General features: G+C 40.1%; 1 protein-coding gene across 1 annotated transcript in view; it reads left to right on the top strand.

Moving 5' to 3' along the window:
• LOC308549763 (sodium/glucose cotransporter 1-like) overlaps positions 1-16,664 on the top strand; it is a gene marked incomplete at both ends in the record, with an annotated part of 40,109 nt that overhangs the window by 10,335 nt on the left and 13,110 nt on the right. Inside the window, 7 exons of the mRNA XM_081122770.1 lie at positions 622-726; positions 1,935-1,994; positions 6,688-6,792; positions 8,363-8,468; positions 9,498-9,578; positions 14,660-14,880; positions 16,327-16,462. Coding sequence (XP_080978896.1) covers positions 622-726; positions 1,935-1,994; positions 6,688-6,792; positions 8,363-8,468; positions 9,498-9,578; positions 14,660-14,880; positions 16,327-16,462 — 814 coding nt within the window. The remainder of the gene's footprint in view (positions 1-621; positions 727-1,934; positions 1,995-6,687; positions 6,793-8,362; positions 8,469-9,497; positions 9,579-14,659; positions 14,881-16,326; positions 16,463-16,664) is intronic.

Below are 16,664 nucleotides of genomic sequence, written 5' to 3'. Positions count from 1 at the left end.
TCCTCAGATCTCCTCTCAGACAGTCTACCCCAACCGCTCAATTGCTTTTCATTAAGCTAGAAAATAACCCACCAATTTATTTTGTTTATACTCTTCTTCCCAAAGCAATGTTATCTTCATGAGAGCAAGGATTTTTTTTCTATTTTATTCACTAACATATACGTAGACCAGCATGGCAATGGATATTTATAATAGTTATTGAATTAATGAGTGGTAACTTTTCAACCTACCTTTAATACATTAATAATGTATTACTATCTTCCTAGGTCTATATAGACATAGGTAGGTAGGTAGGTATAGATATTTTATACTATTTATATGCAATTGCATATTGTATGAACATCCTGCCTTTTATTTTCCATATTATGGGGCAATATAGTCTGTGGAACATGTAGAGAGTGGCAACATAAGAATGGCTGATCTTCCTTTTTCACTTTCTCCCTCTTCACTTGGCTTCTAATTTATGGTTAGGATTTGTATAGAAGAAACACAAATGGGAATTAGGCCCAGGAAATTATCCCTTTTGAAAAAATGTAAAATTCAGTTTGAGTTTACATTTGTGAAATTAATTCTTGGACTTAGACTGAAAGTTTTTATATGGAATTGTCTTTTGATGATCAGATAGGTGCTTCTCTTTTTGCCTCGGATGTTGGCCCTACCCACTTTGTGGGCCTGGCTGGGACAGGAGCTGCTTCAGGGATTGCTGTTGTGGCCTTCGAGTGGAATGTAAGTAGTATGTTTTCTAGCAACTAATCTCCATCTTTATCATTGTGCCGATAAAACTCATAAGCATAAAGCCTTGCTTCTAACCTTTAGTAAATATTAAATACTTCCTGAGAAGTTATGGAAGAAAGGAGGAACTAAGTCTTTAGTTTCTCTAAAACTGTACTAGTTTCTTTTCTTCTTGGTAAATTAATGAAGAGACAAAGAGTATTTATATTCCAGAGACTGTAGGAATACAGTAAACAAAGAACTGTTTTAGAGGACTAGTCATATAGAGAAAAGATCATATTAACATTTAAATATATACATGTATGTGTATATATATCTATATGCATATATGTGTGTATATGCATGTGTACATATATCTGTATGTATACATTTGCAGTATGTATTGAGACTGGGCTCAACTGAGCTCACTGAGATGTTCAACTAGTTACTACAGAACTAATTGATCTGCTAGGAATATCGGGTTTTAACTATAAAACTTATTAAATGAATTATTTATTTAATCTATGGTATGTATTTGTTGTAGGACATAGACTTGTTCACCTAAACTATAAGTAAATTTATAAGTCTTACGTTAATTAACTATATATAAATCATCTTTTTTTTTTTTTTATAAATCAGAAAGCTCCCTACTTTTGGAGTTACATCTTGCTTCTTATAGACAACAAAAGACTACTTCTAGCAGAGTCCACTCCAATCCTAACAAGAAACCCTGAATTTGACAAGCATTTCCTCTCGAAATTTACTAGCATCTCCTTCATATATTCAGTTCAACTTACCCTTTCTTTGTATAGAAAGCCAGACCCAATCTTTAACTTAATTTCCATAACTTATATGAAATTTTGGTAGTTTCTCTCCCATTTTTCTGAATGGTTTCTGATTTTTCTTTCTTTTTTAACTGTCTTTTATATTTAATTATAAGTCACCTTCATTCCTATCAGGAAGTAGGCAAACAATGCATAATAAATACCTTGAAAATTGGCTCAGTGAGCTCCCCACAATTAAGAATGAACCCTTTTATAGGCAGAGATCAAGTGGCTATAAGTTAAGTTCATTGGACTGGGAAGTTTACACTTGGGCTGTTGTTGTAAGGTCCCCAGTAGTAATACCTTAGTAAGGCTCAAAACAGATAGTAAGTGAGCTTGCATCTCATTTAAGAGTTTGGCCTATGTGGGACCCTGATGTTTGTTTTTTTTCGGTTTCAGAGTCCATTTATGCTCTGTCTTCTTGGTTGGATATTTTCTCCTATTTACATTAAGGCTGGGGTGAGTGTCCATTATCAGTTATTCTATTTTCTATAATATTCTTTCTTACAAATATTGCATTTCTACATGAAAACATCCTAACGATAAATTCAACTTCTCAGCCTTTTGATCCCTGCACTGACTTTCCTAAATCCTGAGAAATGCCTACAATAACATCCTTCTGCCCTGCATAAACCGACACAATAACTGCCTGCTGTTTCACTTGGGACCTTACTAAAGAGTTACTTCTTAAGACTTTTATAGAAAACATTTAAAAACTTTATTAAAAAATAAGACCTAAATAAATTAGAACATTTATGTTAATGATTGGAAGACAATATCCTAAAAATGTTATTTCTCCCCAAATTGATCTGTGCATTGGGATGCAATTCTAAACAAAATCCAGACAGGATTTTTTTTTTAATATGTTTTATTGATTTCAGAGAGAGGTAGGGAGAGAGAAAGGGAGAGAGAGAAACATCAATGATGAGAGAGTCATCGATCGACTGCCTCTTTCATGCCCCCTACTGGGGATTGAGTCCAAAACACAGGCGTGTGCCCTGACCCAGAATCGAACCACTGTCTCCTAGTTCATGGGTCAATGCTCAACCCCTGAGTCATGCCGGCCGGGCCAAACAGGATTTTTTAGGAACTGATAAGCGAATTCTAAGGGGACAAAGACATGCCCGACTGAGAGAGGAGAACAAAGAGACCATCTAGGCTGCACATCCACAGGGACCTGTGGAGTGATATGGTCAACATGGCAAAATAAGAGTTTTCTACCATCTTCTCCCCCAAAATATGAATTTCGACAATCACCCACAGACAAGAGGGCCTTTATTGAAGTACATGAGTCCAGTGGAGAATTTGTAGCACACTGCTGGAGCAACAACAACAACAAAACAACTTTGGACACATTAAAGACGGTAAGATGAGCAGTTTCACTTTACCTGTGTCACCCTCCCCCCAGGTGGCACAGCTTAAGATTTCTCCCATGGGAGAAAGTGAGAGCATGTGAGTAAGTTCCTGGCTACTCCAACTGTGCAGGCTGCTGTCAGAAAGACCTACAGCTTCATCTCACACTGAGGTGTGCTGCATGATTAGGCATCAGGAAGTGGCTGATATAATAGCGGCCAGGGTGCTCAGATGGCATCAAAGGAACATGTACCCTACTAATCACTCTACAGACTAGCAGGAAACCTGCCAATGACCTGCTGGGGACTGCTCATCTGCAGATCCCTCCAACTGGTCCGTGAGCACCCCAACATTCTGCACATTTCATCTACGTATACTTCCACCCTGTTGCCACGTCCCATTGAACGCCCCTGATAGTGGCAAGAGGGAGCCTTTGCACAAAGCTCGTGGGCATGTACAGAAAGCCAGCCTGACTTGGATTGGAAGAAAGCACACAAACTTTGAACATTCAGCATCACGCTCGGGAAGGGCAAGCAAACGGGAGGCTGGCAGCACTCAGCCTGGCTTTGCAGGATCAAGAGAAGACATATCTTTTTTAGAATTCCCCCATATGAGGGAACAAGAAGTGTGGAGCAGGTTTATCCCTAGAAAAGATCTCAGAATTCCTCAGAATCTCTAGCAGGATTGACGGAAGGTATATCTGTGTGTCTCCAAAAGCCTGTCAGTAAAGACTAGAGGAGGTGACTGCTGCCTCAAATGAAAAGACAGCAATGCAAGGTTTCAAGGAACATGAAAAAATCAAGGAAACATGACGCCACCAAAGGAGTACAATAATTTTCCTGTAACCAACCCCTGAAAATGGAGATCTGAGATTTGCCTGATAAAGAATTCAAAATAGTTGTTTGAAGGAAGCACAGTAGCTACAAAAAAACAAACAAACATAGAAAGACAATTCAGTAGAATAAGGAAATGAGAAGTTTAACAAAGGCAAATCATAAAAATAACCCAAAATTTTGTGGCTATAGAATACAATGAATTAAATGAAAAATACAGTAGAGAGCATCAACATCAGACTGGATCAAACAGAAAAAGAATCTGAATTAGAAGACAGGTCATGAAATTATCCAAAGAAGAACAAAGAAAAATGGGTAAAGAAAGCCTACATGAACTTTGGGATACCATAAAGAGAAACAATATACACATTATTGTAGTTGCCATAGAAGAAGAGTGAGAAGGATGGGGCAGAAGGCTTATTTAAATAAATAATGGCTGAGAACTTACAAAATCTAGGGAGAGATTTGGATATCCAAGATCATGAAGTTCATAGGTTCTCCCCAGAATTTCCACAAAAAATTTCTCTTCTCCAAGACACATTATAATAAAACTGTCTAATATCAAATAAAAGAGGGAAAAATTTCCTGACAGCATGACCCCCATAAGGCTATTGGTGGATTTCTCAGCAGAAGCCATCCAGGCCAGGAGAGAGGGATGATATATTGAAAGTGATAAAAGAAAAAAAATTGCCAGGCAAGAAATACTTTACCTGGCAGAGTTGTCCTTTAGAAATGAAGGCAAAATACTTTCCTAAACAAAAACTGAAGGAGTTAAGCCTCACAACCCAGCCATGTTATTCCTAGGTATAGATCTTTACCTACTGTAGAAATGAAAACACATCCACACAAATCTGTACACAAAGATTCATAGCGGTTTTATTCATAATAGCCAACCCTAGAAATACTCTGAATTGGAGTAGAATGAATAAACAACCTAACACTAAAGAAGAATTATGCAACAGCGTGGATGAGTCTTAAAATCATCATGCCAAGTGAAAGAAGTAGGACATAAAAAAGTACATACTGTTTGATTCAGTTATTTGAAATGCTAGAAAAGACAAATCTGTGGTAACAGCTGATACTGGTTGTCTGGGACCAGGGGTGGGATAAAAGCCTTGACTGCAAGCCCTAGGGAGCTTTGTGGGGATATTGGAAATGACTTTCAAGTGTGGTGATGATTGCACAACTGTATACATTTTCCCAAACTCATAAAACGTTATATGAAAATCGGGAGAATTTTACTATGTATAAATTATACTTCATAAAACTGTTAAGCTTAAAAATACTTGTGGCCTGGCCAGACGTGGCTCAGCAGTTGAGCATCAACCTAGGATCCAGGAGATCGTGGTTTGATTCCTGGTCAGGGCACATGCCCGGTTGCGGACTCGATCCCCAGTTGGGGGCTTGCAGGAGGCAGCCAATCAAGTGACTCTCTCTCATCATTGATATTTCTGTCTCTTCCTCTCCCTTCCTCTCTCTGAAATCAATAAAGATATATTTTTTTTTAAAACTGTGAAGGCCCTGACCAGTGTGGTTCAGTTGGTTGGAGCATTGTACCACACACCAAAAGGTTGGGGGTTTGATTCCCAGTCAGCGCACACACCTAGGTTGCAGGTTTGATCCCCGGTCAGGGCATGTGTGGGAGGCAACCAGTTAGTGTTTCATCAATGTTTCTCTCTCTCCCCCCCCCCTTCCCCTCTCTCAAATCAATAAGCATGTCCTCAGGTGAGAATTTTATTTATATACACACACACACATATCTGTATCTGCAGAGAAGGCATTAAAAATGCAAAAGGCTTATTTGCCATGTTGTCTAACACTTGCAATTGTGAAGCCATAATCCGAGGAAAATCACCTCAGATTGTGACTGTTACTTTGGGTTGAGGTCATTAAAGAAGTAATCAAATTAAAACCAGGTCATTAGGGTGGGTCCTAATCCAGTATGAACTTACAATAAGAGGAAATTTGGACACAGACATGTACAGAGGGAAGAGTATATGAAGACACAGGGAGAAGACACCATCAGCAAGCCAAGGAGAGAGGCTTGTAACAGATCCTTCCCTCCCAGCCCTAAGAAGGAGCCAGCCCTATTAACACCTTGAACTTCCAGCCTTCAGAACAATGAGACAATACACTGTCAGTCTGTCATACAAATGCAAATAATGTAAAACATCTTAGAACTTGACTGAGCAAATGAGCCATATATGGCAGGATATGATTTAAAAACAAGTGAAAGGTAAAAGTAAAAGACGTAGGTATTTAGGAGATACATTCCTTGTGAAGTCTTCAGAAAACAGGTAAGTCTTCAGAAAACAGATGGGATTTGAGTTAGGCATGTGTGAGGTTGGTGGACAAGAGCACATGAGGATATTCGGGACAGAAGGTGGGACAGTATTCATTTAACAATGACTTATTCTCCTACCATGAGCCAGGCACTGTGCTTGGGTCCAGGAATCTAATGAACAAAGAGGATGCATTCCCTGCCACCAGGATACACACAGTCTGACAGCATGGGAGGAGAAATGAATAGGACTGTTTAGTACACCAGCACACATGAGCGTCGCTGACAAAGACTCAAGTTCTGTCTCTCTTGAGCATGTTATATTTGTAGTATGTGATAAAGCATTTAATTTTGCTCTGTGATTATTTCATAAAAGTGATTTGTCATCATTAAACATTTCCAATTAGCTGATTTCCTTCTGCTTTCTGATGATTGCACTGGAAGCTAGATTCGAAGCTTCTTGAAAGCAGCAGCGGTATTGCCTGTCCTTTTTTTTCTCTCTCATCTTCGCAGGTACCATGTAGTACCAAGCCAGAGTTGGTGACCCTGCATCTTGTCTTCCTGGGCCACTCCTACCATCGACTGCATCTCTGTTACATCCAGCACTCTGTGAGCAAGGCCATGCTTGTGAGCCTGCCTCATCTGGCACTCTGTCTGACAGTGACTTCTCTTGTTGCTCATACAGGTAGTGACAACACCAGAATATTTGAGGAAGAGGTTTGGTGGCTACCGGATCCACTTCCTCCTTGCTGTTCTGTACTTGTTCCTCTGTTTCTTCCATAAGATCTCAGTAAGTTGTGTAAAAGCCAGCCCAAGGAAAAAAAAAACAAAAATCAGTAGACAGGACTGTGCTATATTTGTCCCAGCAGTTCACTCTGGGGCCCCATTAGTTACTTATTGACCTCTGCTCTTAAAGCTAAAGCAGAGAAAGAATAGCTTAATAATAGTTTGCCAAAAATAAAAGGCAGAGGCATCTTCTTTGCCTCCCAAGCCTAGGTTACAGGTCCCTCTGTATTCCCAGAGAACCTTGGGCCTACCTGTGTTATATCATTAGGTACTGTCACTCCCATGCTTAAAACAATCCAGGAGTTTCCACCACCCTTACAAGAAAACCTAAACCCCTTGTTCTGACTGGTAAGGACTGTCTTGTTGTAGCGCCCGCCTCTCTGGACTTTTCCCCTCTCCTGTGGTCACTGTGCTGTAGCCACACTGCCTGCCTTATTGTTTCTCAAATCCATAAAGCTTATTCCCACTTTAAGCCCTTGACCCCTGCTCTGTAAGGTGTCCAGAATGTTCTTTCCCCATGTTTTTCAACTATCTCCTTGGAAAGGCCTTCCATGGATATGCTCGTCAGTCTCCTCCATTACTCTGTTTTTATTTTCTTTGTAATACTCGTCCCAATATGAGAGGAATTTATTTATTTCCTCGCTTATTATCTGTCTTCTCTACTTCAGTACAAACTTCTTAAGGCCCAGGGCCTTGGCTGGCTTGTTCACCATGTTACCCCCCGTGCCGAGAACACGTTTATTTCATAAGGCACTCAATAAATGTTTTTTAAACAATCAAATGAGTGCCACTTATCACATTACATGGAAATTGCCTATTTAGTGGTCCGCTTCCATCATTAAGTGTAAGCTACTTGAAGACAGTGACTGACTTTTGGTAACTCTGTGTCTTCAGAACCCTGCTAAATATCTGCTACATGGTTGGTGCTCAGTAAACATTTGGTAAATAAAGGGATAGAAGAATGTTAGGAGAATCCCTGCCCATTGTGTCCCCGGCTTTGGGGACCAGAATAACGAAGCAAGAAGTTGGCTGGTTAAATAATGTGCAGATGCATCAGGATCACTGTCCTCCAAGACAGAGATCAGCAAATCCAGCCCACAGGCTACTCCTTGTAGTAGTCAGCTTTGTATAGTCCTTGAGCTAAGAATGGTTTTCTAGTGCTAAGGGGTGGTCAAAAACAGAGATGGCATGTGGCCTGCAAAGGCCTACAGTATTTACCATCTCGTCCTATACAGGAAAAGTTGGCCAACTCCCGATGAGCTCGTCCCTTTGCCCTTCCCAGTGCAGAACTGCAGGAATAGCTCACTCTCAGCACACTGCCCACTTAGGCTCCAGGGAGGAAGAGGCTAAGTGTATTAATTGGGTTAACCCAAGCCCTAAAGGTGCTCACCTTGGCTAAACTTGTGTGCACAAGCCTTGTTGCCCAGCAGAACTTGGGGAACTGTCAGCCAGTGTCCACTAGTGATGTAGTGCATGTGCAAACTGCAGATGGCTTCTAAGGTCAGTGTCTTTACGGGACTGCTATCAACTGAGCTGAGAGTGAAAGTGCAGCCTGTTGCCTTGTATCATTTCAGGTGGAGATCTGCACTGGTGCCATGTTCATGAAGATGATTTGGGGGTTGGATGTTTACCTGGCCACCGCAGTCTTGCTGACAATCACTGGCATTTATATGATCACAGGTGAGGTTACTCTAAGCACACAGGTATTTATATTAACACAAAAGCACTACGTCTTAGTGGAGTCCTGCAGACATTGAGGCAGGGGTCTTCAGCTTTTGCATTTTCCTAAGTCTGCAGAGCACATTACTGAGGCCTGGAGGGTGGGGAGAACTGTGAAAATAATCGAGGCAGGAGTGCCAAAGTGGAGTCCTACCCATAAAAATCAGGTTGGGCTGGTGGGGGCTTTCTGACTGGCAGGGTCAGCAGGGGTCGTGCTTTAGGTGGAGATGGGCCTGATACAGCAAGCTGCCAGGTGAAAGAATGGCACCACAGAAAGGGAAGGAGGGGCGGGGTGGCCACTTCAGGCCATCCTGCTCACCTTATCAGGTGAGGCCATCAGACAGGATTTTTTACTTAGGCAGTTCTGTCCTAGACAGTCTCTGCATGGGCTTCGAGAGTGAGCACATGTGTTTTCAAGCCACAGTGCAAACCTGGGATGCTGCAAAGTATCCCTGGCAGTTCACCACTGTCGAGTGGAGAAAATCAGGGTTGGGAATGGGATACACTCAATCAGTGGTTCTCAGTGTGGGGGGAGTGGGGATTGGGCTTTTCTTCTCAGGGAACATTTGATAATGTATAGAGACATGTTTGGTTGTCACAACTGGAGAGTGCTACTGTGATCTAGCAGATAGAGGCCAGGGATGTGCTAACTGTTCCTTCCAAACTGAGATTTAAAAAAAACTAACAGGTTATTTTTCCCTTAGGAAAACTACCAGGTTTTGGTTCATCCAAAAAATGGGAAATAAAGGGATGTTGAGACATAGAAGGGCAAGATAAGAATCCAGCAAAAGATCATAAAGGATATTTAAGAGAGAGAGCAGGGTGTACCAAGACCAAGCATAAGTAGTTGTAAGACCCACTAAATTAAAGGCACAAAAGGTATAAATATGGAGATCTGGGGGAAACAGGTATGTAGAGTAGGATGCCAGAGCTGCTTTCAACAGACAGAGTCAAATGTGGCTTTTGTTCCTCTTTCTCTTGCCTTTTCAGGTGGTTTTATAGCTGTGGTTTATACTAATGCATTACATGCTGTCTTTACTCTTCTGGGATCACTCGTGCTAACGGGCTACGGTAAGGAAATCTTGAGAAGATTGAGTACCATGGGTAGAATCTTTGAATATTGTTGCTGCCTGGGATCATTTCAGCACTTTCATCTCATAGATGAGATTGGGGTCCTCAGAACCCAAGAGCATTATCTAAGGTCGTGCTGCAAATTGGGGGCTGGGGGAATTCTGCTCACTTGAGAAGGAAGGAGTCAAGGAATAAGAGTGGCTGTGACAAACTCTAATGCTTTGGAACAGCAGTGAAGAGTGGTCCACCACTCTCATCCCCACCTCTGTACCTCTGTCCATGCTCTTCCTCTCCAGTTAGGAGTCCCTCTCCTTTTCATCCACTCAATCAAACCCATCTGTCAATGTCAGTGGAAGATTCTCCCCAAAGGTCTGATTCAATTATTATTCCAAATCACATCTTTCTTCTCTGGACTTGCATCAGTAGCACACAACTTAACATTTTTTTATACATACCTTGATTGTTCATTGACTGTGTCACATGAATAAATCATACTCCCCAAGTTCAAAACTTCTTAAGAACCAGAACCATTGAGGTTATTCATTCATTAAAAAAAAAAAAAAAAGCAAGTAAAGAGAAATTGGGACATAGGAGGGCAAGATAAGAATCCCACAAATTATTAAGTAATAAGAATGAAAATAATAGCTGATATGAATTGAGTATCAGGTACCATGTAGGCATTTATATTGCCTCTGTAATCATCACAATCACCATGAGGCATAACTATTTTTGTTATCCCATTTTACAGATGAGGAAACTAAGTCTGAGTTAAGCAACTTGCTCGCAAAACACACCAAGAGCAAAACTCATAGCTGAGTCTCTCTAACACGAAAGCCCAATAAGTGAATGTATATATTACAGTATCTGTAGTGGCAAGTACACTTACCTTAAAATGGAAGTTTTCTTCCACTAGCTAGGGTAGGAGTATGACTTGAGTAAAATTGTTGTTACCCACTCTTCCATGGGTGGATCAGTCTTGCAGAAACCTAGAAGGAAAAGTTCTTGGCCCAAGTACCGAAAAAATATTGAAGTGATATGTGAGTACAATTTTAGGATTATGATTCCATAGATCATGTTGTTGTACCCCATGGAATGAGAACAGATAGAATCAAACAGAATCACACAGTCCTCAGTCTTACCATTCTGTAAGCATTAGTGTGCCATGAAGTATGCTCAATATGGTGTTGCTGGGAAACAAAATACATGTCAGGCATGATCCAAGAAATTTTTAATGCTTTGAGAAGCAGTGACTAATTTGAGTGATAAAACTATAAGCTAAAATACACTAAGCCTTTGTGTTTAATTGTGTGCTAGAATTAAACATCAGCATTTTTTAAACCTGCCAGTGCCACCCCAATAGTTGAAAATGATATCCAGTTAAACCTTAGGAGCTGGTGGGATATTCCATTTAATGTTAGCAATTATATTTCTAAATAATTATATATTTTTTACTGTTAGAGACAATGTCTATGTTCCTCCAAAACTTGTATGTTGAAATCCTAACCCCCAATGTGATGGGAGGCTCTGCCCTCATGAATAGTATTAGTGTCCTTATAAAAGAAACCCCAGAGAGCTCCTTCTCTCCTTCCACCATGTGAGGACACAGCAAGAAGATGGCTATTTATGAACCAGGAAGCTAAAACAAAAGGGTGCACAGTGAAATACTCAATGCCCTCAGTTTCTCAATTCAACTCCTCAGACAACAGTATTACAAGTCTTGTGTATATCCTTCCGGAGATATTCCTCATATATACGAATATTTTTTAATCATTGAGATATATGTTTTAATATAATCAAAATTTTGTTGCCTGGCTAGCGTGACTCAGTTGGTTGAGCATTGTCCTGTGCACCAAAAGGTCACCGGTTCAATTCCCTGTCAGGGCACATGCCCAGGTTGCAGATTCAGTCCCCTGTCGGGGTGTGTACAACTTAAACCAATCAATGTTTCTCTCTCTCACTGATGTTTCTCTCTCCCTCTCTCTTCCTCTCCCCTCCTCTCTTTCTAAAAAAAAAAAAAAAAATCAATAGAAAAAATTTTAAAAAAATTTGTGCTTGTTTTTCCACCACTGGTACTATATCATAGGCAAATTTCTATGACAGTGAATAGAGATCTACTGCATCTTTTTTGGTTTTATATTTGTAATAACCTTTTTATTGAAAAGTACACAAGTCAAAGTATATAGTAGATGAAATATCACAAATTGAGCACACACTGGTAACCAGCACCCAAGTCAACAAGTTATCTTTTTGTTTCCTTCCTCTTCAAACTTTATACCTTTTGTTTCTTTTTCTTGCCTTATTACACTGGCCATGACCTTTCGTACAGTGTTGAATAGAAGTAAAGACAGCAGACATTCTTGTCTCATTCCTAATATTAGAGGAAAAGCTTTGACTATTTCACAATTAAAGAAAATATTTGCTGTCAATTTTGTAGGTACTCTTTGTCATACTAACGAAGTTCCCTTCCATTCCTACTTTACTAAGATTGTTTATCATAAACGGTTTTTAATTATGTCAAGTATTTTTCCCCATCTACTGAGATGATTCTATTACTTTTCTCCGTTATTCTGTTAACATGGTATATTGCAGCAAGTTGGTTTTGAATGTTAACTCAGCCTTGCATTAACTGGAATAAACACAGCTTTTCAAGAGTTACCCTAAATTCCTCTCTAAACTGGGTATAGAGTAGTTACCCCTTATACATGATTTCACTTTCCATAGTTTCAGTTACCTGCAGTTAACCACAGCCCAAAAATATTAAATGGAAAATTTCAGAAATAAAAAATGAGTAAGTTTTTAATTGCACACCATTCTTAGTAGTATAATGAAATCTCACTTTATTCCACCTGGGACATAAATTATCTCTTTGTCTAGCAAATCCACACTGTATACCCTATCCACTAGTTAGTCATTTAGTAGCCATCTGAGTTATCAGATCAACTGTCATAGTATTGCAGTGCTTGTATTCAAGTTACCTTTATTTTACTTAATGTCCCCAAAGCTCAAGAGTAGTGATGCTAGCAATTTAGGTTGCCAAAGAGAAGCCATAAAGTGCTTCCTTTAAGTGAAAAGGGGAGGACAGTACAAAAAGATATTTTGAGAGAGAGAAACCAACATTCACATGACTTTTATTATAGTATGTTGTTACAATTGTTTTATTTTCTTATTAGTTATTGTTATTAATCTACTGTGCCTAATTTATAAAAAAAAAACAGCACACACTTAATCATAGGTATGTATGTATAAGAAAAAAATGTATTATAGGGTTTGATACTATCAGCAATTTCAGGAATCCACTGGAGGTCTTGGAACATATCTCCCATAGATAAGGGGGGACTACTGTATTAATTTATATTTTCAGCAATGTATGAGAATATATGTCGTGTAAATCTCCCAGCTAAAACTTAATGTTTTAAGACATTTTAAAAATATGCCCAGCTGATGAAGAAAACAAATGTATCTCATTTTTGTTTTAATTTGAAATTTCTAGACATTGGTGAGGTTGAGAATCTTTTCATATACTTAGTGGCCATATGTACTTCCTCTTTTTGTGAACCACCTGGTCATATTCTTACCATATTTCTTTCTAGTAATTTTCTTTGCTATTGATGTGTAGGAGTTCTTTATACATGATGCAAACCTCTTCTTTCAGTCAAACAAAATTTTAATTTTTTTTTTTTTTAATCTTCACCCAAGGATATTTTTTCCATTGCTTTTCAGAGAGAGTGAAAGAGAGAGAGAGAGAGAGAGAAACATCGATGTGAGAGAGACATTGACTGGTTGCCTACCATGCCCCAACCGGGCCTGGAGCCTGCAACAGAGGTACGTGCCCCTGGCCGGAATTGAACCCCGAACCCTTCAGTATGAGGACTGATGCTCTAACCACTGAGCCAAACTGGCCAGGGCAAATTTTTAACTTTTTAAAAAAAATTTTATTGAATTTATTGGGGTGACATTGGTTAGTAAAATTATATAGATTTCAGGTGTACAATTCTATAATACACCATCTGTATATTGTATTGTGTGTTCACCACCCTAAGTCAAGTCTTCCATCACCATTTATTTCTCTTTTACAAAATTTTAACTTTGTTAAGATTTTTTTTAATTGATTTTTAGAGAGAGAGAGGGCGGGGGAGAGAGACAGAGAGAGAGAGATCCATGTAAGAGCAGAACATTGATTGGGGATCGAGCCCCAGTGTGGTCATGTGCCCTGACCAGGAATTGAACTGACAACCTTTCAGTGCACAGGACGACACCCAACAAACTGAGCCACACCAGCCAGGTTTTTAATGTTAAGATTTTATACCACTTATAGAGGGAGAAATGTCACAGGCTTTGAAGAAAATTTCAAATATGAAGTTTCATAAACATCTTGCTGGCATTGCAGGAAAACAAATATTAATTTCTGTTTTAGTCAAGATTCTTTTGATAATTTGTGATAGTATTTTAGTTTAAAACCAATATAAGCAAATAGTGCTTTCTTGGCTCACATAACTAATAAGTCCAGGGTCACATTTCCTTCAGGAATGGCTAGATCCAGGGTTCTGCATAAATCAGGCAGACAGAAGAGCTTCAAATGGCCATACAGACTAAGAACCCCAAAGGAAGAAAGCAGGCTTATTTTGGTTCCTTAATCAGAAGAATGACTCCTGGGACAAATCCTAATTAGCTGAGCATGAGTCTCAAATTCATTCCATCAGTCATTGCCCAGGGGATAGGGAACATTGGCCAGGCCTGGGTCACATACCAGACTGGAATGGTAGAGAGTTTGACTAAGCCCACCTAAGCCACATAGGATGGAATGCAGCTGGAAAGAGGGGCTCTGCTACCAGAATCAGGATCAGGGGTTGCTGGGCACATAGCCATCAATGTCTACTGTACTCTTCTTTCTCTCTGAGAAAGATGACGTCGTTTCTTAGGCACATAGTCTTGACTATTTGTCACCCCATTGCACTTTATATATTAGACATATAAAGTGCAATGGACTGACATCAGACTGGGTCTTACTTTGCAATCTTGGATCTTTCGATGTGTGTTATTGTACAATTTAAGGTACTAATAAGTTTTATGTTGTTTTTAAGCCTTTAAAGAAGTGGGAGGATACCAGGGGCTGCAGCATAGTTATTTAAATGCTAAGCCAAGCATAGTCCAGGAGGGAAACTGGACTGCCAAGCCACAGTGCTACCTCCCTCGACCGGATTCTTTCCATATCTTCCGACATCCCGTCACTGGAGACCTCCCCTGGCCTGGAGTCGTCCTTGGCATCCCCATCCTCTCCTTATACTACTGGTGCACGGATCAGGTAATTAGACCCATTGTAGCTTAAGTGACCACATTGGGGGCTGATGGTCCTCAGCGGATTCCAGGCTCCACCACAGTGGGCCTGTCTGCACTCAGTGGTTAAGTTTCCCTTCCAATCTTTATTTATTGCCTAAATAACTTTATATGAAATTCTGTTTAATAGAAACTTCTCCCACAGTGGCATCTATAGCACATCAACTGTTTTCATTCTTTTTTTCTTTCCTGTCATTACTTAAAATACAGTTTTTAGGATATGAAAAATAAGTCAGTTCTCTTCAATTGAGTCAACAAATTAAATGCAACCAAACAGTATTTCAGTTAGATTTTTAAGAACTCAAACTTATTCTAAAAATTCTATGACTTTCTCTCAATGGTAGATCATTAAATAAATTGTGAAATACTCATACAGTGAAAAGGAAATATAGAAATAAAAAGGAAGTACAGCTACCTCTAGTAACATGGGTAAATCTTCAAAGCATTATGCCAGTAAAGAAGCTAGACTGTAGCTCCAGCAGGTTTTGCTCAGTGGTTAGAGAGTTGGCCCACAGACTGAAGTGTCCTGGGTTCGATTCCAATCAAGGGCACATACCTCGGTTTCCAGTTTGATCCCCGTGCCCCAGAAAAATAAAGAAGAAAATGAAAATCCTGCCTGTTAATCCTACCACCCCAGAATTAACCACTATTATCGTATTGCTTTATTCCTGTGGACTTTTTCCTAGGTGTAGAGTCGTGGTAGATATGCTGTTGTTGCATCCTGAGCCTTTTAGTTACCATCACACTGTGAGCATTTTTTCATATTACTTGAATGTTCTTCAAGAGCGTAATTTCAGTGCATACATAGTACTGAATTGTTTTGATGCACTGGACCATGTCTTTGTGTTTTTTTAAGTGCTTCTCCACCCACCAGCTGTGCTATTCTTTTCAGCCTGAGTGCACACTGCCTCTTACAACAGGAGCACCATGAAATGGGTCTTAAAACATCTTCTGAAGGAGATTTTTGCATTTTAAAGGTCTATACTGGTTCATTTAAATTTAGATGAATGAAGTTGGTCCCAGTTCTGAATACTTATTCGTGCCAGGTACCCACCTTTGCTTTGATTGATGTCTCAGGGCTCTTTTCCTTCTACCCAGCAGATACGGAGGGAGTCTTGTTCTTGCCAGGGGACTGCATTGCCATGATTGGTGTGCAGTGCTAGCAATAAGACCAAAGCCATACACGCCATCCCTGACCCCTCTGGCAGCTCTGCACCTCGCAAAACACATTTACTGGTCACACACATCTCCTCTGGCCCTGGATGTCCTGAAGATGCCTGGGTAATTTGGGTGATCAGCTTAGCAGAAACCCACCAGAGACCACATCTGGCAACCTTCTGTGCCAGGGTGGCTTGGGCTTTATATGCTCTGATAAAACGATCACCTCCCTCACCCATTTGTGTTTCCTTGGCAGGTTTTTGTCCAGAGGTGCTTGGCAGGGAGGAGCATGTCTCACGTGAAGGGTGGCTGTGTCTTTTGTGGGTACTTGAAGCTGCTGCCCATGTTCAGTATTGTGATGCCCGGAATGATCAGCCGCGTCCTGTACACAGGTAAATTTGATTCTGATGTGTTCATCCCAATCAACTCTTGTCTAAGAGCTCTAGATAGCATTTGGGGTTATCAGGTCTTGTACAGTGTACTGGTGTCAGGATTCCCCAGACAGCTGCCTTGGGAGCTAATGGGTTTGGATTAGGGATACAGCTGAACAGAAGTCTTGCAGAGACCATGGTAGGTGGCAAGAGAGAAATTCCA

The sequence above is a fragment of the Miniopterus schreibersii genome, assembly GCF_964146895.1.
Source record: "Miniopterus schreibersii genome assembly, chromosome: 20".
Lineage (NCBI taxonomy): Eukaryota > Metazoa > Chordata > Mammalia > Chiroptera > Miniopteridae > Miniopterus > Miniopterus schreibersii.
The sequence above is the reverse complement of the archived record's forward strand: the minus strand, read 5'-3'. Positions and strand labels throughout refer to the sequence as shown.